Source organism: Aotus nancymaae, unplaced genomic scaffold (assembly GCF_030222135.1).
Source record: "Aotus nancymaae isolate 86718 unplaced genomic scaffold, 86718_ANA_hifiasm-v0.15.2.pri h1tg000108l, whole genome shotgun sequence".
NCBI classification, from domain to species: domain Eukaryota; kingdom Metazoa; phylum Chordata; class Mammalia; order Primates; family Aotidae; genus Aotus; species Aotus nancymaae.
This window is the reverse complement of record NW_026988523.1, coordinates 33,339,102-33,359,643: the sequence shown is the minus strand read 5'-3', so window position 1 is coordinate 33,359,643 and position 20,542 is coordinate 33,339,102. Positions and strand designations below refer to the sequence as shown.

At 43.9% G+C, this 20,542-nt stretch overlaps 1 protein-coding gene and 1 pseudogene across 16 annotated transcripts in view; one reads left to right on the top strand and one right to left on the bottom strand.

Annotated features, from left to right (window-relative positions):
• Positions 1–20,542, top strand: part of NUP210L (nucleoporin 210 like) — a 135,970-nt gene that overhangs the window by 109,178 nt on the left and 6,250 nt on the right. For 13 of the 16 annotated variants that reach the window (XM_064370404.1, XM_064370402.1, XM_064370413.1 and 10 more), the window contains 7 exons: positions 1,043–1,218; positions 2,626–2,843; positions 7,292–7,428; positions 9,040–9,166; positions 14,042–14,191; positions 16,094–16,344; positions 16,716–16,920. In XM_064370404.1, coding sequence (XP_064226474.1) covers positions 1,043–1,218; positions 2,626–2,843; positions 7,292–7,428; positions 9,040–9,166; positions 14,042–14,191; positions 16,094–16,344; positions 16,716–16,920 — 1,264 coding nt within the window. Of the gene's footprint in view, positions 1–1,042; positions 1,219–2,625; positions 2,844–7,291; positions 7,429–9,039; positions 9,167–14,041; positions 14,218–16,093; positions 16,345–16,715; positions 16,921–19,075; positions 19,584–20,542 lie in introns of those variants that run through there. The other 3 variants (XM_064370406.1, XR_010340294.1, XM_064370412.1) reach the window with 3 other exon arrangements.
• Positions 9,346–9,693, bottom strand: LOC110569402 (NADH dehydrogenase [ubiquinone] 1 alpha subcomplex subunit 3-like; annotated as a pseudogene).

Below are 20,542 nucleotides of genomic sequence, written 5' to 3'. Positions count from 1 at the left end.
CAACCTTGCCAAGATGGTAAAACCCCATCTCTACTAAAAATACAAAAAAAAATTAGCCAGGCTTGGTGGGTGCCTGTAATCTCAGCTACTTGGGAGGCTGAGGCAGAGAATTGCTTCAACCCAGGAGGCAGAGGGTGCACTGAGCTGAGATCAAGCCATTGAACTCCAGCCTGGATGACAGAGCGAGACTTTGTCTCAAAAAAAAAAAAAAATTTAAGGCCGGGCGTGGTGGCTCACACTGGTAATCCAAGCACTTTGGAGGCCGAGGCGGGTGGATCACGAGGTCAAGAGATCGAGACCATCCTGGTCAACATTGTGAAACCCCGTCTCTACTAATACAAAAAAAAAAAAAAAATTAGCTGGGCATGGTGGCGCGTGCCTGTAATCCCAGCTACTCAGGAAGCTGAGGCAGGAGAATCGCCTGAACCCAGGAGGCGGAGGTTGCGGTGAGCCGAGATCGTGCCATTGCACTCCAGCCTGGGTAACGAGAGTGAAACTCCGTCTCAAAAAAAAAAAAAAAAAAAAAAAAAATAAGAAAATAGAAAAAATAAATTAAAAAACCCATTTCAAGCCAGGCAAAGTGGCTCATGCCTGTAATCCCACACTTTGGAAGGCCAAGGTGGGTAGATTGCTTGAGGTCAGGAGTTTGAGACCAGCCTGGCCAACATGGTGAAACCCTGTCTCTACAAAAAATACAAAAAAGCTAGGCGTGGTGGCAGGTGTCTGTAATCCCAGCTACCTGGGAGGCTGAGGCAGGAGAATCACTTGAACCTGGGAGGCAGAAGTTGCAGTGAGTTGAAATCATGCCACTGTACTGCAGCCTGGGTGACAAAGTGAGATTCTGTCTCAAAAACAAACAAACAAAAAACATTTCCTATACTGTCATATTTCTTTTCACTCTGATTTAAGTCATCTCACATCAAAAGCTATTTCATATGGAAGAGAAACATGACTCTTTATCATTGATTATAAATCTCAGAATATGGTCATGGCACTTCTCCAGTGCATCTTTCTCTGTACTAGTAGGTTTTATCTCCCACAGGTGGCACCGGTGACATACCTGCGAGTGAGCAGCCAACCCAAGCTATACACGGCCCAAGGAAGGATCCTGTCAGCGTTTCCCTTGGGCATGTCTCTAACCTTCACTGTTCAGTTTTATAATAGCGTTGGAGAGAAATTCTACACACAAAATACCCAGCTTTATCTGGCTCTGAACAGGTATGGAAGTCAAAGGAATGGTATTGACACTGTGGTAGAAATACTGCAGATTAGACTAGTATTATATAGCAGCTCCAATAAATTCTTCTTACATTCTGAATTTGAAATTTGATCTTTCTTTTGTTAAAAAAAAATTTTTTTTTTAGACAGAGTCTTGCTCTGTCATCCAGGCTGGAGTGCAGTGGCACGATCTTGGCTCACCACAACTTCTGCCTTCCAGGTTCAAGTGATTCTCCTGCCTCACCCTCCTGAGTAGCTGGAATTAGAGCCACACTCCACCATGCCCAGCTAATTTTTGTATTTTTAGTAGATATAAGGGTTTCACCATGTTAGTCAAGATGGTTAAAAATTTTTTTTTTTATTTAATTTTTTTTTAAGATGGGGTTTCACCATGTTGGTCAGGCTGGTCTTGAACTCCCAACCTCAGGTGATCCTCCTGCCTTGGCCAAATTTTTTTTTAAAGTGAGGCCAGGTGAGTGGCTCACACCTGTAATCCCAGCACTTTGGGAGGCTGAGGAGAGAGGATCACTTGGGCCCAGGAGTTTGAGACTGGCCTGGACAACGTGGTGGAACCCCATCTCTAAAAAAATACAAAAATTAGCTAGGTGTGGTAGCATGTGCCTGTAGTCCCAGCTACTAGGGAGGCTGAGGTGGGAGGATCACTTGAGGCCAAACAGCAGAGGTTAGAGTGAGCTGAGATTGTGCCACTGTACTCCAACCTGGGTGATCAATTAAGACTTTATCTTAAAAAAAAAAAAAAAAAAAAAAAAAAAAACAGACTTAGATAATGGTATTAGTTGTCAATTAAGAAAAATTTCAGGATATCTTAAATCTGTCCAGTCCTAGTTCACTAAAAGATCCATAGCAGGCTAACTGGAGTATTATTATCTAAAGGCTTTACTGGAAAAAAGCCTTCCTGGGCACTATACATATGAAGGTAATAGACTGATCCTTGGTCTATACTTCCTTTCTTTTTTTTTTTTTTTAAACAGAGTCTCGTTCCATCACCGGGCACCAGGCTGGAGTGCAGTGGTGCTATCTCGGCTCACTGCAACCTCCGCCTCCTGGTTTCAAGCAATTCTCCTGCCTCAGCCTCCCGAGTAGCTGGGACTACAGGCACGCGCCACCATGCCCAGCTAATTTTTTTGTATTTTTAGTAGAGACAGGGTTTCACCATGTTGGCCAGGATAGTCTCGATCTCTTGACCTCATGATCCACCCACCTTGGCCTCCCAAAGTGCTGGGATTACAAGTGTGAGCCACCGCGCCCGGCTTACTTACTCTTTATTGTGGAATTCCTTCTGAACTTTTGAGCTGTTGAATATAAAATGTGATAGGGTGTCCCCCAGAACTATTTTCCAACTATTGTCTCTTTTTAGAGATTTGTACCTTTAATGTATACTTGCAGAGATGATTTGCTGCTTATTGGACCAGGGAATAAGAACTATACTTACATGGCCCAGGCTGTGAACAGAGGGCTGACACTTGTGAGGATTTGGGACCAGGAACATCCAGGCATGGCAGATTATATTCCTGTTGCTGTAGAGCATGCCATTGAGCCAGACACCAAGCTTACCTTTGTTGGAGACGTCATCTGCTTCAGTACTCACCTTGTCAGCCAGCATGGTATGTACACATTCCCTTTCTCAACCTTAAAACTGATAGCTGTGGGGATTAGAAAGCAGTTATCCCTTGGCCTGGTATGGTAGTTTATACCCATAATCTCAGCCCTTTGGGGAAGCTGAGCTGAAGAGGTCAATTAAGGCCAGAAGGTCAAGAAAGCAATTAATGCACTAGAATATTTTTTTCCAAATTATCTAAAATCTGAGGGCCTCTCTGAGGAAGAAAATACTTTTGAGTATTTTATTATTTATAATGTTAACTGATAATTTTTAGCTCCATCACTGTCTCACTCAGTAGCCAGTAATATTTATCAAGAGTCTATTAGTTACATAGCTCTATTTTCTATTAGGTAGATACTGCAGGGTACTGTATCTTCTCCATTCCCAGCTTTTGAAGGAGGGTAATTACTATATTGAAAAACAGTAAAAGATAAAAGGAAGGAAAGGGCAGTAAGTCTTTAGTTCTAAGAACTAGTTAAGTATATGCTATTTTATGAGGCACATTTCAAGGCCTAAGTCCTAACATATCATTGTAATAAGGTTTTTTCTTGTACCCGGCTAAACTATACTCTTTTTTTTTATAAAGACAAGAAACACTCTGTCTCCCAGGCTGGAGTGCAGTGGCACGATCTCAGCTCACTGCAACCTCTGCCTCCCAGGTTCAAGCGATTCTTCTGCCTTAGCCTCCCAAGTAGCTGTGATTACAGGCATGCACCACGATGCCTGGCTAATTTTTGTATTTTTTATCCAAGGGGTTGGTGCCCAGCCAACTATACTCTTAATCAATAAGCATTTCTGTCCTAAGTACTGAGTTAAAAATAAAATCATAAGCTGGGCTCAGTTGCTCACATCTGTAATCCCAGCACTTTGGGAGGCCGAGGTGGGCGGATTACAAGATCAGGAGATCAAGACCATCCTGGCCAACATGGTGAAACCTCGTCTCTACTAAAAATACAAAAATTAGCTGGGCATGGTGGTACCCCTGTAGTACCAGCTACTCAGGAGGCTGAGGCAGCAGGATCGCTTGAACCTAGGAGGTAGAGGTTGCAGTGAGCCAAGATCACGTCACTACACTCCAGCCTGGCGACAGAGTGAGACTCCATCTCAAAAAAACAATTAATTAATTTAATAAAAGATGTGGTTTCGCAAAAAAAAAAAAAAAGAAAAAGAAAAGAAAAAAATTAAATAAAATCATAGAAAATCACTTGGGAGGGTGGGCAAATTACTTGAGGTCAAGAGTTCGAAACCAGCCTGGGCAACATTGTGAAACCCCGTCTTTATTAAAAATACAAAAATTAAGGCCAGGTACAGTGGCTCCCACCTGTAATCCCTGCACTTTGGGAGGCTGAGGCAGTCAGATTACGAGGTCAGAAATTTGAGACCAGCCTGGCCAGCATGGTGAAACCCTGTCTCTACTAAAAATACAAAAATTAGCCGGGCATGCTAATCCCAGTTACTCAGGAGGCTGAGGCAGGAGAATTGCTTGAACCCAGGAGGTGGAGGTTGTGGTCAGCCAAGATTAAGCCACTGTACTCCAGCCTGGGTAAGTGCAGACTGGGCAAGTGCAGAGTGAGACTCCGTCTCTATTTGTTTTTTTTTTGTTTTTGTGTTTGTTTTTAGAGACGGGGTTTCACCATGTTGGCCAGGCTGGTCTTGAACTCTTGACCTGTGATCCACCTGCCTCAGCTTCCCAAAGTGCTGGGATTACAGGTGTGAGCCACCATGCCCGGCTGAGACTCCGTCTCAAAAAACAAACAAACAAACAAATACAAAAATTAGCCAGGTGTAGTGGTGCATGCCTGTAATCTTAGCTACCCGGGAGGCTGAGGCAGGAGAATCGCTGGAACCTGGGAGGCAGAGGCTGCAGCGAGCCAAGATCGCAACACTGCACTCCAGCATGGGCAACAGAGTGAGACTCCGTCTCAAAGAAATAATAATATGCTGGGTGCCGTGGCTCACAAGTGTAATCTCAACACTGGGAGGCCAAGGTGGGTGGATAACAAGGTCAGGAGTTTGAGACCAGCCTAGCCAACATGATGAAACCCCGTCTCTACTAATGATACAAAATATTAGCTGGGCATGGTGGTGGATGCCTGTAATCCCAGCTTGGGAGGCTGAGGCAGGAGAACTGCTTGAACCCGGGAGGCAGAGGTTGCAGTAAGCCAAGATTGCACCATTGTACTCTAGCCTGGGTGACAGGGTGAGACTCCATCTCTCAAAAAATATATATAATAGTAAAAATAATAATAGGCCAGGCACCAGAGGCTCACACCTGTAATCCCAGCACTTTGGGAGGCCAAGGTGGGTGGATCATGAGGTCAGGATTTCAAGACCTGCCTGATCAACATGGTGAAACCCCATCTCTACTAAAAATACAAAAATTAGCCAGGCATGGTGGTGGGCGCCTGTAATCCCAGCTACTCAGGAGGCTGAGGCAGAGACTTACTTGAACCCAGGAGGCGGAGGTTGCAGTGAGCCAAGATCATGCCACTGCACTCCAGCCTGGGTGACAGAGCAAGACTCCATCTCAAAAATAATAATAATAATAATAAAATCATAGAAAATCAGTCTTTGAGGCCAGGTGCAATGCTCATGTCTGTAATCCCAGCACTTTGGGAAACTGCGGCAGGAGGTGCACTTGAGCCCAGAAGTTCAAGACCAGCCTGGGGAACATAGTGAAACCTTGTCTCTACAAAAAAAAAATTTAGGGCCAGGTGCAGTAGCTCATGCCTGTAATTCCAGCACTTTGGGAGGCTAAGGTGGACGGATCATTTGAGGTCAGGAGCTTGAGACCAGCCTGGCCAACATGGTGAAACCCTGCCTCTACTAAAAATACAAAAATTAGCCAGTCGTGGTGGCAGATGCCTGTAATGCCAGCTATTCAGGAGGCTGAAACAGGAGAACTGCTTGAACCTGGGGCAGAGGTTGCAGTGAGCCAAGATCATGCCACTGCACTCCAGCCTGGGTGACAAAGCGAGACTCCGTCTCAAAAAAAAAAATTATTTTTTAAATTAGCCCAGTGTGGTGGCATATGCCTCTGGTCCCAACTATTGGGAGACTGAGGTGGGAAGATTGCTTGAACCCAGGAGATCAAGGCTGCAGTAAAGCTGTGATCACATCACTGCACTCCAGCCTGGATGACAGGCTGTGTCTCAAAAAATAAAAACAAAAAAAGAAAGAAAGAAAAGTAAAGGGAATCAGTCTTTGGTTAGGAAATGGGTGTGAATTCTTTGGGTTTCCAAATACCATATCCCAAAGTGGTGAACACTGCCTGGGTGTATACATCCAAGTAAGTCCTGCTTGTGGTAGTGTATGGCTTTGGCTTTGCAGCCTCTTCTGGTAACTATGGATACATATGTTTAGGTAAAATGATGTAATGTTGGACCTGACTTTAACATTAACTACATATTTTGAACCTTGATACAAAGGGGCTCTATTCAGCTGAATCCCCCAATCCTATAACAGCTGATTTGCAAACAACCACTACCAACATGCAATCCAGAACCAGTGAGCTAAACCTACTTTAAGGTTGACAATGAGAGTTACGATCCCCTGATTATAAATCCCTTATCAATGAAGCAGAGTATTTTTTATTTTATTATTATTTTTTTTTGAGATGGAGTTTTGCTCTTGTTGCCCAGCCTGGAGTGCAATGGTATGATCTTGGCTCACTGTAACCCTGCAACCTCCACCTCCTGGGTTCAAGTGATTCTCCTGCCTCAGCCTCTCAAGCAGCTGGGATTACAGGCGTGCACCACCACACTCGGCTAATTTTTGTATTTTTAGTAGAGACAGGGTTTTGCCATGTTGGTCAGGCTGTTCTTGAACTCCTGATCTCGGTGATCCACCCACCTCAGTCTCTCAAAGTGGGATTACAGGTGTGAGCCACCACACCCAGCCTGTTTTTCACTCTTTTTAGCTAGGTTTTGACAGGACTGTCCCATAGTCTTCCAATCTGGAATTTTGGGAGCCTTCATCATATGATGAAGCCAAGGGCCATATGCCAGGATCAGTAATACTGCAGGCTAAGTACAAAATCAAATCCAGTTTTTGGCATTCCTCTGCCATCTTGAGACTTAAGCCAAAATAAATCCTTTCTCTTGCTAGTGGTCACTTTGTTGCAGTCTTCCTGCTGGCATCAATCAGATTTGTCCTTAGCAGCATCTAAACAAAATTTATTCAGAAGTTATCCCTGTGTGTAAAAAGAGCTTTTCTTTTTCCTAAGGAGAACAGCTACATTCTCCAATTAAGTAGCTTTTCTTATGATTCTTTATTTTGCTGGCATGATATATGAAGAGGAAAACACTGAGAAAACAGTCATCTTCAAAGCTGGCTGATTCTCCTGGGAAGAGATATCTGCATTCTTAAAAAGTTTACTGATTTGAGGTATGAATAAGGCTAGAGTGATTTTATCAAAGGCTCCAGCCAGGTGCTTTCTTTTGTCTTTTCTAGGTGAACCTGGGATGTGGATGATTTCTGCCGACAATATTCTACAGACAGACATTATCACTGGAGTAGGAGTGGCCAGGAGTCCGGGGACTGCAATGATTTTTCATGACATCCCAGGAGTAGTGAAAACATATCGAGAGGTAAACACAACTGTGAGGTTAGTTCTTGGGTTCTTGCCGAGTTTAAAAAGGAAGAAACTGAGGCCAACACAAGAAGATCCAATATAAAGGAATTTATTCAGACTCCCGGGCGAGGTTCTGCGGTCCAACAGGAGGGGCTGGAGAAGTTGCACAGACTCCTCTCAGACGTGGGGTTTTATAGGGAGTGAAGGAGCTCGATTGGTTGTGGGAGAACAGGACTACTATTGGGTAAGGTTACAAGCCTTTGTTTGCATGCAGGACTCGGCTGCTATTGGCTAGAAAGACTTGGCTGCTATTGGCTAGAATCACAAGACCCTGCTTGCATACTGGGTTAAGGGAAAGCCAGGCTGTGCGAGAAAGGGAGAAGGGAACATCCCGAGCATGTCCGAGCTTTCAGGGAAAAAAGCGGGTGGGGGTGTGCGTCCGAGCTCCCGGTGAGGCAATCAGCCTTACAATAACTGTACCAGAGTCTGAGAGACTAGGATCACTATTGCCCATATGAGGATATGCATATAGAAAATACATCCTAGGAAAGGAAATACACTCATAAACAGATATAAAGCCAGCCAGCAAACTTTATTGGAAGATAAAGCTAAACAGTGCTCAAGAGTGCTCAGGATTTTTTTTTTTTTTTTTTTTTTTTGAGATGGAGTTTTGTTCTTGTTGCCCAGGCTGGAATGCAATGGCATGATCTCGGCTCACTGCAACCTCCACCTCCCAGGTTCAAGTAACTATCCTGCCTCAGCCTCCCAAGTAGCAAGGATTACAGGCATGCGCCTCTATGCCCAGCTAATTTTTTTTTTCTAATTTTAGTAGAGACAGGGTTTCTCTGTGTTGATCAGGCTGGTCTTGAACTTCCGACCTCAGGTGATCCACCTGCCTTGGCCTCCCAAAGTGCTGGGATTACAGGCATGCGCCACCATGCCTGGCTAATTTTTGTATTTTTAGTAGAAACGAGTTTTCGCCATGTTGGCCAGACTGGTCTCAAACTCCTGACCTCAAGTAATCTACCCCCTCATCCTCCCAGAGTGCTGGGATTACAGGTGTGAGCCACCTCGACTGGCTTAAAAGGCATTTTAATAGGGAGTCATACAAAGGGAAGATATGTCTGAAGGAATAATTGGACCCAAGACTTTCTTCTAGAAAAAATGTCATTTTGGGCTTGGCATGGTAACTTATGCTGTAATCTCAGCACATTGGAAGGCCAAGGTGGAAGGATGGCTTGAGGCCAGGAGTTTGAGACCATGCTGGGCAACATAGTGAGACCCTGTCTTTTTTTGGCCAGGCATGGTGACGCATACCTGTACTCACAGCTGCTCTAGAGGCTGAGGCAAGAAGATTGCTTGAGCCTAGGAATTTGAAGCTTCAGTGAGCCATGATCATGCCACTGCACTCCAGCCTGGATGACAAAGCAAGACCCTGTCTCAAAAAAAAAAGTTATTTTGCTTTCAAAGGCAGATTGTGTTGTTCTCAAATATGTGGTCACGAGATGGGCAATTTGTACTTGTGTGAAACAGATACTTTTGGTTAAATAAATTATGAGGGGTGGATCTGGAAGGAATCAGATTCTCTAGGAATTTAGGTGCAGATCTTCCTTTGATTTACTGACAGGTGGTGGTCAATGCATCATCAAGATTAATGTTTAATTATGACCTCAACACTTATCTCACCAATACCCTCAATTCAACTGTATTCAAGCTTTTCATCACCACTGGCAGAAATGGTGTCAATCTTAAAGGTCAGGAATCTCTTTATGGTTTTAGTGATTGTTCCTATCTTTCTCATTTTCCCTCAATTCATTTATCCCTTTGAATTAGCAATCCAGATTTTCTTTTTATTTCAAAACTGACTTGTGACAAATAAATCATAGAGCTCTATGAAACCTCAGAAATTATGTGACTAGACTAAGCTTTTTTTTTTTTTTTTTTTTTTGGTTTTCACATTTTTATTGGGAGCCGGGAGAGGGCCCACCTTGGTCAGTGGAGGTACTCACAGGTTCTTCAGCCACTCCAGCCTGGGCCCCTGGGGGTCCTGGGGGTGACTGGGTATGTCAGGCATGTTCCCATCATTGCGGACAGGCACTGGGTAGTTGTAGGGCATGGCCTTGTTGATCATGACAGAGTACTTGAAGTAGGGGCTGATTGGGGGCAGAATTACAGCAAGGTGAAGGACATGACCAGTACTGGTTCCTTGGCCCAAGCATTCTTGAGGAAGGTGCCAAGTCCTGGAGGAGTGGCAAGGAGGGTCATCCCTGCAAGGGGCTGCTCCCGGTGACCTCTATCCCTCTCATGCCACCCCTGCCCTGGAGGAGCCCCCTCGTGGCTTCTGCCTCCCCCTCCAGCACGGACCCCATCGCCTCCACCACTTCCCCACTGCACCTTAGTCCCCTAGACTAAGCTTTTAAAGTAGGCTTATCCTAGTCACTATTGTCTTTCTAGTTTTAAAAATACAAACTCTGAGCCAGGCACAGTGATTCACACCTGTAATCCCAGCATTCTGGGAGGCCAACGCGGGAGGATCACTTGAGGCTAGAAGTTTAAGACTAGACTGGGCAACATAGGACCCCATCTATAAAAAAAAATTGTGTTTTTTGTTTTGTTTTGTTTTGAGGGAGAGTCTCACTCTGTTGCCCAGGCTGGAGTGCAATGGTGCGATCTCAGCTCACTGTAACCTCTGCCTCCCAGGTTCAAGTGATTCTCATGCCTCAGCCTCCCAAGTAGCTGGGGCTACAGGTGTGCACTACCATGCCTGGCTAATTTTTTGTATTTTTGGTAGAGACAGGGTTTTGCCATGTTCCCCAGGCTGATCTCAAACTCCTAACCTCAGGTAATCCTTCTTCCTCTGCCTCCCAGAGTTCTAGCATTATGGTAGTGAGCCACCGCACCCTGCCTCTAAAAATTCTTTTTTTTTTTTTTATTGTTTTTTATTTTTTTGAGATGAAGTTTTGCTCTTGTTACCCAGGCTGGAGTGCAATGGCACGATCTCAGCTCACTGCAACCTCCGCCTCCTGAGTTCAGGCAATTCTCCTGCCTCAGCCTCCTGAGTAGCTGGGATTACAGGCACGCGCTACCATGCCCAGCTAATTTTTTGTATTTTTAGTAGAGACAGGGTTTCACCATGTTGACCAGGATGGTCTTGATCTCTTGACCTCGTGATCCACCCGCCTCAGCTTCCCAAAGGCTGGGATTACAGGCGTGAGCCACTGCACCCGGCTAAAAATTCTTTTTTTTTGGTTTGTTTAAATTAGCCAGGTGTGGTAGCACACACCTGTAGTTAGCTACTCCAGAGGCTAAGTTGGGAGGATCACTTGAGTCCAGGAGTTTGAGGCTGCTATGATCACATCACTGCACTCCAGCCTGGGTGACAGAGTGTGACTCTGTTTCAAAAACACAAAATACAAATTCTTAGGCTCCATCCAGAGATTTAATAAATTCAGGGTAGCACCTAGGAATCAATTGTCTTAAAGCTTCCCCAGATTTGAGAATTGTTGGACTAGGTTATATCTGAAATGCTTTTTGCTTAGCAAATTTGCTTTTTGTGTTTTTTTATTTTTATTTTTTTGAGACAGGGTCTCACTCTGTTACCCAGGCTGGATGGAGTGCAGTGGCACAATCTCAACTCATAGCAACCTCCACCTCCCAGGTTCAAGCAATTCTCATGCCTTAACCTCCATAGGAGCTGGGACTACAGGTGCCCACCACCACATCTGGCTAATTTTTGTATTTTTTGGTACAGACATGTTTCACCATGTTGACCAGGCTGGTCTCAAACTTCTGACCTCTGGTGATCTGCCTGCCTCAGCCTCCCAAAGTGCTGAGATTACAGGCGTGAGCCACCTTATGTGTTTTTGTTTCTTTTTTGTTCTTTATTAGCCTATGATTTGTTGACAAAAAAAGGAAGAAAGAAAACTAAAATACATAGTGTATGGTGGTGCATGTCTGTGTTCCCAGCCACTCAGGAGGCTGAGGTAGGGGGATCATTTGAGCCTTAGACATAGAAGCTGAGGCTGGGTGCGGTGGCTCACACCTGTAATCCCAGCATTTTGGGAGGCTGAGGCAGGTGGATCACAAGATCAAGAGATTGAGACCATCCTGGCCAATATGGTGAAACTCCATCTCTACTAAAAATACAAAAAAATTAGCTGGGCATGGTAGCGCACGCCTGTAGTCCCAGCTACTCAGGAGGCTGAGGCAGGGGAACTGCTTGAACTCAGGAGGTGGAGATTGCAGTGAGCTGAGATCATGCCACTGCACTACAGCCTGGATTCCAGGGTGAGATCCCTGTCTTAAAAAATAGAAAGAATGGAGGTCAAGGCGGGCGGATCACCTGAGGTCAGGAGTTCAAGACCAGCATGACCAACATGGTGAAACCCCGTCTTTAAATAAATAAATAAATAAATAAATAATAGAAAGAAAACTTAAAATACAAGAAGCTTCTCACAGATTCCAGATCCATTGCTAGGAATTTCTTACACATTTTATCTCATTTAACAGTTTTATCATGTAGTCATTATTATCCTCATTTTAAAGATGAAAATACTGAGACTAAGAGCAAGTAACTTGTACACAGTAACAACCAGTCAGTGGCAGATGCAGTAGCTATTTCCTGCTCCAAATTCTATGTTGTTTCATTCATTCCTTTATTTATTTTTTTAAAAAAGAACAGACCAGGCGCAGTGGCTCACACCTGTAATCCCAGCACTTTGGGAGGCCAAAGTGGGCAAATCACCTCAGATCAGGAGTTCAAGACCAGCCTGGTCAACATGGTGAAACCCCGTCTCTACTAAAAATAAAAATAAAAAATATAGCCAGGTGTTGTGGCAGGCACCTGTAATCCTAGCTACTTGGGAAGCTGAGGCAGAAGAACTGCTTGAACTGAGAGGCAGAGGTTGCAGTGAGCCAAGATCGCACCACTGTACTCCAGTCTGGGCAACAGAGTGAGACTCTATCTCAAAAAAAAAAAAAGGATAATATTAATTCTATTTGCCTTTTGTTCTTCAAGCATTTAACATATTTTTTCAAATTAGCTATTTAATTTTATTATAAATACAAATATAGATAAATAAGTAAAGAATATTTTATCTATAAAATTTCCCAGGTTCTTTATTTATTATCATTTTTTTTGAGACGGAGTTTTGCTCTGTTGCCCAGGCTGGAGTACAATGGCGCAACATCAGTGCACCAAAACCTCTGCCTCCAGGGTTCAAGTAATTCTCCTGCTTCAGCCTCCCAAGTAGCTGGGATTACAGGCATGTTCCACAATGCCTGGCTAAATTTTTCTGTATTTTTAGTAGAGATGGGGTTTCTCCATGTTGGTCAGGCTGGTCTCAAACTCTCGACCATCCGCCCACTTCAGCCTCCTAAATTGCTGAGATTATAGGGCATAAGCCACCTTGCCCGGCCATCCCAGGTTCTTTTATAGAAAAAAAATACAAAATATTTCTTCATAACATATTCACCCACTGTTGTCCAAATTATGATTTTATAAACAGACTGCCGTTTTATTCCCCAGAATCTTTCTAAAATCACAACTTATTTTATTGAGAAACCTCATGCATCAGTCTCTTTGATTTTGCTGAAGATTTTTCAAGAAGAATGCCACCCATTGCAGCTGACCCAGTGATGACATCAGTCCACTTCTTGCTGTCTATATGATTCTGCTTAAGGCACCACTTGTGATGAAGTTTTAGGGATTTGGGGCTTGAATTATATTGTAATTGTATTATAATACATGTATGTGGAAAACAAATGTTCCTAGACCTAAAAGCTACCTCCCAATTGTACTGCTGTATTTTTAATATATTTCTAGCTTCCCTGTAATCTTTGTTATGCTCACTGATTTTTTTTTTTTTTAATTAAAAAAAAATTTTTTTTTTTTTTTAATTAAAAAAAAATTTTTTTTTTTTTTTAAGACGGGGTTTCACCATGTTGGTCAGGCTGGTCTTGAACTCCCGACCTCAGATGATCCGCCCGCCTTGGCCTCCAAAGTGCTTGGATTACAGGCGTGAGCCACCACGCCTGGCCTCCCACTGATTAATTTTTTTTTTTTTTTTTTTTTTTTGAGACGGAGTTTCGCTCTTGTTACCCAGGCTGGAGTGCAATGGCGCGATCTCGGCTCACCGCAACCTCCGCCTCCTGGGTTCAGGCAATTTTCCTGCCTCAGCCTCCCGAGTAGCTGGGATTACAGGCATGCGCCACCATGCCCAGCTAATTTTTTGTATTTTTAGTAGAGACGGGGTTTCAACATGTTGACCGGGATGGTCTCGATCTCTTGACCTCGTGATCCACCCGCCTCGGCCTCCCAAAGTGCTGGGATTACAGGCGTGAGCCACCGTGCCCGGCCCCCACTGATTAATTTTTTAAAATTTTTTTGAAAAAGGACACTATGAATGATATTGATAATGGAAACCCCACTGTAGTCATTCACAAATTAGAAAGCAAGGGTCTCACACTATTCTTTCACCTTGATTGAAGCAGAGGTGGGCAAACCAGCCAGGATTGACCCTCTTTCTTGCTTGTGTTTTTTTATGATGCCAAATTGCCTCCATATAATGATCTCTCTTTTTACAAATTCTTATTAGTGACAAAGTTATTACCTCTTTTCTGCTTTTCAGGATCCTGTACCCCAAACCAGGCCTTGGCTATTACAAAAGTACTTCTTCCAGCGACCCTCATGCTATGCCATGTACAGTTCAGTAATACTTTGCTAGATATTCCAGCTAGTAAAGTCTTCCATGTCTATTCCGATTTTAGTATGGAGAAAGGTAGGTTACACCCGTTGAAACTGGTTTCCCCATCTATGTATCTATTTGTATGATTGTCCCATTCTTACTGGATTGCATTTATATCTTCCAGTTTCATCTAATATATAACTGTGGAATCTTTCTCAGGCAACATTTTTGTTCAATCCATTCAACTTTCTTTTTCTTTTGCAACAGGATCTTGCTGTGTTGCCTAAGTCTGGAGTGCAGTGGTGTGATCATAGCTCACTATAACCTTAAACTCCCAGGCTCAAGCAATCCTCCTGCCTCGCCTCCTGAGTAGCTAGGACTACAGGCACATACCAACATGCCCAGCTTTTTTTTGTTTTTTTTTTAGAGAGACATGATCTTGCTATATTGTCCAGGCTGGTCTCAAACTCCTGGCCTCAAGCAGTCCTCCTGCCTCAGCCTCAAAGTGCTGGGATTACAGGTGTTGAGCCACTGCCCTCAGCCCTATTTAAACAATTTTTAACACATGCCTCTTAAAATACTCTGTGCTTTTCTATTATAATTTACTATTTTCAGGCCAGGCGCAGTGGATCACGCCTATAATTCCAGCACTTTGGGAGGCCGAGGCGGGTGGGTGGATCATGAAATCAGGAGTTCGAGACCAGCCAGGCCAACATGGTGAAACCTTGTCTCTACTAAAAATACAAAAATTAGCCATGCGTGGTGGTGGGCACCTGTAATCCCAGCTACTCAGGAAGCTGAGGCAGGAGAATCTCTTGAACCCGGGAGGTGGAGGTTGCAGTGAGCTGAGATCGTGCCATTGCACTCCAGCCTGGGCAACAAGAGCAAAACTCCATCTCAAAAAAAAAAAATTTACTATTTTCTTGTTAGTCCCCATTAACTCTGTGAGGCTCTGCATTGTGTCTCATTTATCTTTCATTCCCAGCATGTAGCACAGTATTTGAATGTTTTGTTGAACTGAAAGATATTCCAAATGAAAGAATAGGATTAACAAGTGGAATTTAGAAATAGGCATGATGTTAGGATGACTTTATGTAAATCTACTTATCTAAAAATGAAATGATCCATATCAAATGTAAAGTATAGAGCTGGGCATGGTGGCTCACACCTGTAATCAAAGCACTTTGGAAGGCTGAGGTGGGTGGGTCACCTGAGGTCAGGAGTTTGAGACCATCCTGGCCAACATGGTGAAACCCCATCTCTACTAAAAATACAAATATTAGCCGGGTGTGGTGGTGGGTACCTGTAACCCCAGCTACTTAGGAGGGTGAGGCAGGAGAATTGTTTGAGCCTAGGAATTCAAGGTTTGAGTAAGCTGAGATTGTACCACTGCACTCCAGCCAAAAAAAAAAAAAAATTTTCTATTTTTTGTACAGATGAGGTTTTACCATGTTGCCCAGGATGGTCTCAAACTCCTGGGCCCAAGCAATCCTCCTGCATTGGCCTCCCAAAGTGCTCAGATTACAGGCGTGAGACACCACCCCTGACTAAGAATATCATTCTTATTTGATCTGTCATCTACCCACCTCAGCAAAAAATACAAAAATTAGCCAGGCACGGTAGCTCATGCATGGAGTCTCAGCTACTCAGGAGGGTTAGGTGAGAGGATCACTGGAGCCTGGGAGGTGGAGGCTGCAGTAAGCCATGATCATGCCACTGTGCTCTAGCCTGCATGACAGAGCGAGACCTTGTCTCCAAAAAAAAAGAATGGTATTCTCAGTCAATAAGGTGAGTTGTGGTTTCTCTAGGAGTGTTTTTATTTGGTATCATCCTCATGGCCAATATTGTGCTAATACTGAATAATCAAAACTAAATTCACATTTTCTCTTTTGCTGAATTTGCATGCATGTCACAGTTTTCCCTTCCTATCCTAATTCAGTTAGCTCAATAGAGCCTCTGAACCTTCCTGCTCAGTTTTTCCTCTTTTTTTTTCAGGGGTTTATGTCTGCATAATCAAGGTTCAACCGCAGTCAGAGGAGCTGCTACAGGCCCTCAGTGTGACTGACACCTCAGTCTATGGGTGGGCTACACTGGTCAGTGAACGTAACAAGAATGGAATGCAACGAATCCTCATTCCTTTCATCCCAGCCTTTTATATTAACCAGTCAGAACTGGTTGTTAGCCACAAACAAGATATCGGGGAGATAAGAATACTGGGAGTGGACAGAGTTCTTGAGAAGCTAGAGGTATGTTAAGGACTAAACCAACACAGAACAAGAGATCAGGAATTTGAAAAGATATTTTTCATTCTCACTCCAAGGGCAAAAGAAGTTACTGAGTGACCTAATAAAAATCACCACAGGAAATTACAAAATCAAATGAAGAAAACCCACCTCTTTCATAATGCCAGGCAGGTTCTCAGAGTCCAAATCTAGGTCATGAGCTTTGTCAACATACCTAAGGGGGTAAAAAAAGTAAATAAATTTTATTTAGTGTTGGCTGGCTAGCTAGAAATCCAGATCTTGACAATTCTTGTACTTTATATGTTTGAGATTGAAACATACTGATACAAAACATTTTTCTTCTTTTAAACAAGAGGTTTTCTCTTTTCTCCAAGGTTGTCTCCAGCTCCCCAGTTCTAGCGGTTGCTGGCCATAGCCACTCTCCCCTCACTCCTGGCCTGGCCATCTACTCTGTTAGAGTGGTCAACTTCACTTCCTTCCAGCAGATGGCATCACCTGTTTTCATCAATATTTCCTGTGTACTCACCAGTCAAAGTGAGGCACTGGTAGTGAGGGCTATGAAAGATAAGTTGGATGCAGGTAAGCATCAGAGATTGCTATTTATAATCTAGAGAGGGAAAGAAGAAAGAATGTATTACAGTAGTGCCCCCCACCCCCATCTACAGTTTTGCTTTCCAAGGTTCACTTAACCAACAGTCAACCATGGTCCAAAAATAAATGGAAAACTCCTGAAATTAACTGTTTAAATTGTTCACTTCCAAATACCATGAGAAAATCTCACACTGTCCTACTCTGGTCTCCTACCACGAATCATTTCTTTGTCCAGCATGTTCACACCGTATACACTACCAGCCCTTTAGTCACTTAGTAGCAATCTCTGTTATCAAATCAACTGGTATCAAGGTTTCACAGTGCAGTGCTTGTTTCGAGTAACCCTTATTTTACTTAATAATGACTCCAAAGCACAAGAGTAGTGATGCCTGCAATTCAGATATGCCAAAAAGAAGCTGGAAAGTGCTTCTTTTTTTTTTTTTTTTTTTTTTTTTTTTTTTTTTTGAGACGGAGTCTCGCTCTTGTTACCCAGGCTGGAGTGCAATGGCGCGATCTCGGCTCACCGCAACCTCCGCCTCCTGGGTTCAGGCAATTCTCCTGCCTCAGCCTCCTGAGTAGCTGGGATTACAGGTACGCGCCACTGTGCCCAGCTAATTTTTTTGTATTAGTAGAGACGGGGTTTCACAATGTTGACCAGGATGGTCTCGATCTCTCGACCTCGTGATCCACCCGCCTCGGCCTCCCAAAGTGCTGGGATTACAGGCTTGAGCCACCGCGCCCGGCCGGAAAGTGCTTCTTTTAAGTGAAAAGGTGGAAGTTCTCAACTCAGTAAGGAAAAAACATAGTACATAGAGGGTTCAATATTATCTGTGTCATCCACTGGGGGTCTTGGAAAATATTCCCCACAGATAAAGGGGGACACCTATTATCACAATTTAGGTAATGAGAAACATTCAGTTACTTGCCAAGATTACTCAAACTAGTTGAGGCATGAATCTTCTAAACTTACCTAAAATACAACCTTTAGGTAGCTTTCTTAACACTAGCTAAAATTTACATTTAACTTATATATTTAAGAATAGTTGTCAGGTGTGGTGGCTCATGCCTGTAATCCCAGCACTTTGGGAGGCCGAGGTGGGTGGATCACAAAGTCAGGAAATAAAGACCAGCCTGGCCAACATGGTGAAACCCCGTCTCTACTAAATACAAAAAATTAGCCAGGCATGGTAGCAGGCACCTGTAGTCCCAGCTACTTGAGAGGCTGAGGCAGGCGAATCACTTGAACCCAGGCAGCGGAGGTTGCAGTGAGCTGAGATTGCACCACTGCACTCCAGCTTGGCGACAGAGCAAGACTCTTATCTAAAAAAAAAAAGAATAGCTGTCGGCCAGGCATGGTGGTGGCTTATGTCTGTAATTCCAGCACTTTGGGAGGCAGAGGTGAGCAGATCCCTTGAACTCAGGAGTTCAAAACCAGCCTGGGGAACAAGGCAAAACTCTGTCTCAACAAAAAAGTACAAAAAAAAAATTACCCAGGCATGGTGGCATGCACCTGTGGTCCCAGCTACTCGGGAGGCTGAGGCAGGAGGATTGCTTGAGACCAGGAGTTCGAGGCTACAGTGAGCTGTGATTGCGCCACTACACCCCAGCCTGGTGACAGAGCAAGACCCTGTCTCAAAAAAAAAAAAAAAGAAAAAGAATAGTCCATTTAACATGAGTTTGAATAGTTGTCAGTTTAACATGAATTTGCTAGCTTTGTAAGTATAGTATTTGCACTATTTTAAACTTATTGATAAATGTTTTGTTGTCTTCAAAAGTATTTAGATCTGTTTGCATCAGGCAATGGGCCAATGTTGGCCCTAGAACCAAGACTTAGCTTCCCCAAATCCTGATTCCAGGCATTACCTAGTTTAGGAATAATGCCACATTTGGATACGATGGGAACATAGTTATGAAAAGGTGTTAGAAAAGCTAGAGAACTATCAGTCTCCTTGTATTGTATTTGTCACACCCGCTTTCCCACCTCTCAAGGGATACTACTTAATTACTGGGAACTAAGCTAAACTATAGTATATTTCCTAATGGGAAACAGGTTTTTGTTAATGATTACATGAGAATCTGGTTTGTATTGATCAGTATCCTAAGCACATTTATATGCTTTTTGTTTTACTTCTCATAACTCTAGGAGGTAGGTATTTTTCCCCAAGAGCTGAGGAAACTGAGAAGTCAAGGTATCTGTAGCCTGGCACAGTGGTTCACAACTGTGATCCTAGCACTTTGGGAGGCTAGGCTGGAGGATTACTTGAGCTCAGGAGTTCGAGATCGGGCTGAGCAACACAGCAAGACCTCATCTCTACTAAAAATTAAAAGAATTAGCCAGGTATGGTGGCATGCACCTGAAGTCCTAGCAAGAGGCTGAGGTGGGAGGACTGCCTAAGACCAGGAAGTTGAAATTGCAGTGAGCCATGATCACACCATTGCACTCCAGCTTGGGTGACAGAGCAAGACCCTGTCTCAGAAATTTAAAAAAAAAAAAAAAAAATTATCTCTAGATACCATCAGTAGAATGTATTGGAGCAGAGTTTTTAAATCTAGAGACCATGGATCCCTGCAAGTGTCCCTAGATAGAATTCAAGGTGCCCATGACCCCGAGTATGGAAAAATTGCATTTTTTTTTTTGTTTTTGAGATGGAGTCTCGCTGTGTCACCCAGGCTGGAGTGCAATGGCGTGGTCTCAGCTCACTGCAACCTCCGCCTCCCAGGTTCAAGCGATTCTCCGGCCTCAGCCTCCCAAGTAGCTGGGATTACAGGTGCCTGCCACCACGCCCAGCTAATTTTTGTATTTTTAGTAGAGACGGGGTTTCACCATGTTGAAATGGTGGTCAGGCTCGTCTCGAACTCCTGACCTCATGATCTGCCTGCCTCAGCCTCCCAAAGTGCTGGGATTACAGGCGTGAGCCACCATGCCTGGCTGCATTTTTCTTTTCTTTTCTTTTTTGTTCAAGACAGAGTCTTGCTCTGTCACCAGGCTGGAGTGCAGTGGCACAATCTCAGCTCACTGAAACCTCCACCTCCGAGGTTGAAGTGATTCTCCTGCCTCAGCCTTCCGAGTAGCTGGGACTATAGGTATGCGCCACCACGCCCAGCTAATTTTTTGTGTGCCTTTTTTTTTTTTTTTTTTTTTTGAGATGGAGTCTTACTCTTCGCCAGGCTGGAGTGCAGTGGTGCAATCTAGGCTCACTGCAGCCTCCACCTCCTGGGTTCAAGCGATTCTTCCGCCTTGGCCTCCTGAGTAGCTGGGACCAGAGGCGTGTGCCACCACGCCCGGCTAATTTTTGTATTTTTATTAGAGACAGGGTTTCACCATGTTGGCCAGGATGGTCTCGATCTCTTGACCTCATGATCCACCCACCTTGGCCTCCCAAAGTGCTGGGATTATAGGCGTGAGCCACCGCGCCCGACCAATTTTTTGTATTTTTAGTAGAAGTAGGGTTTCACCATGTTGGCCAGGCTAGTCTCGAACTCCTGACCTCAAATGATCCACCCACCTCGGCCTCCCAAAGTGCTTGAATTACAGGCCTGAGGCACCACTGTGCATCTTTTATTTTCAATTGACCACTAAAAGTTAGCATTTCCACTGGTTTTTTTTTTT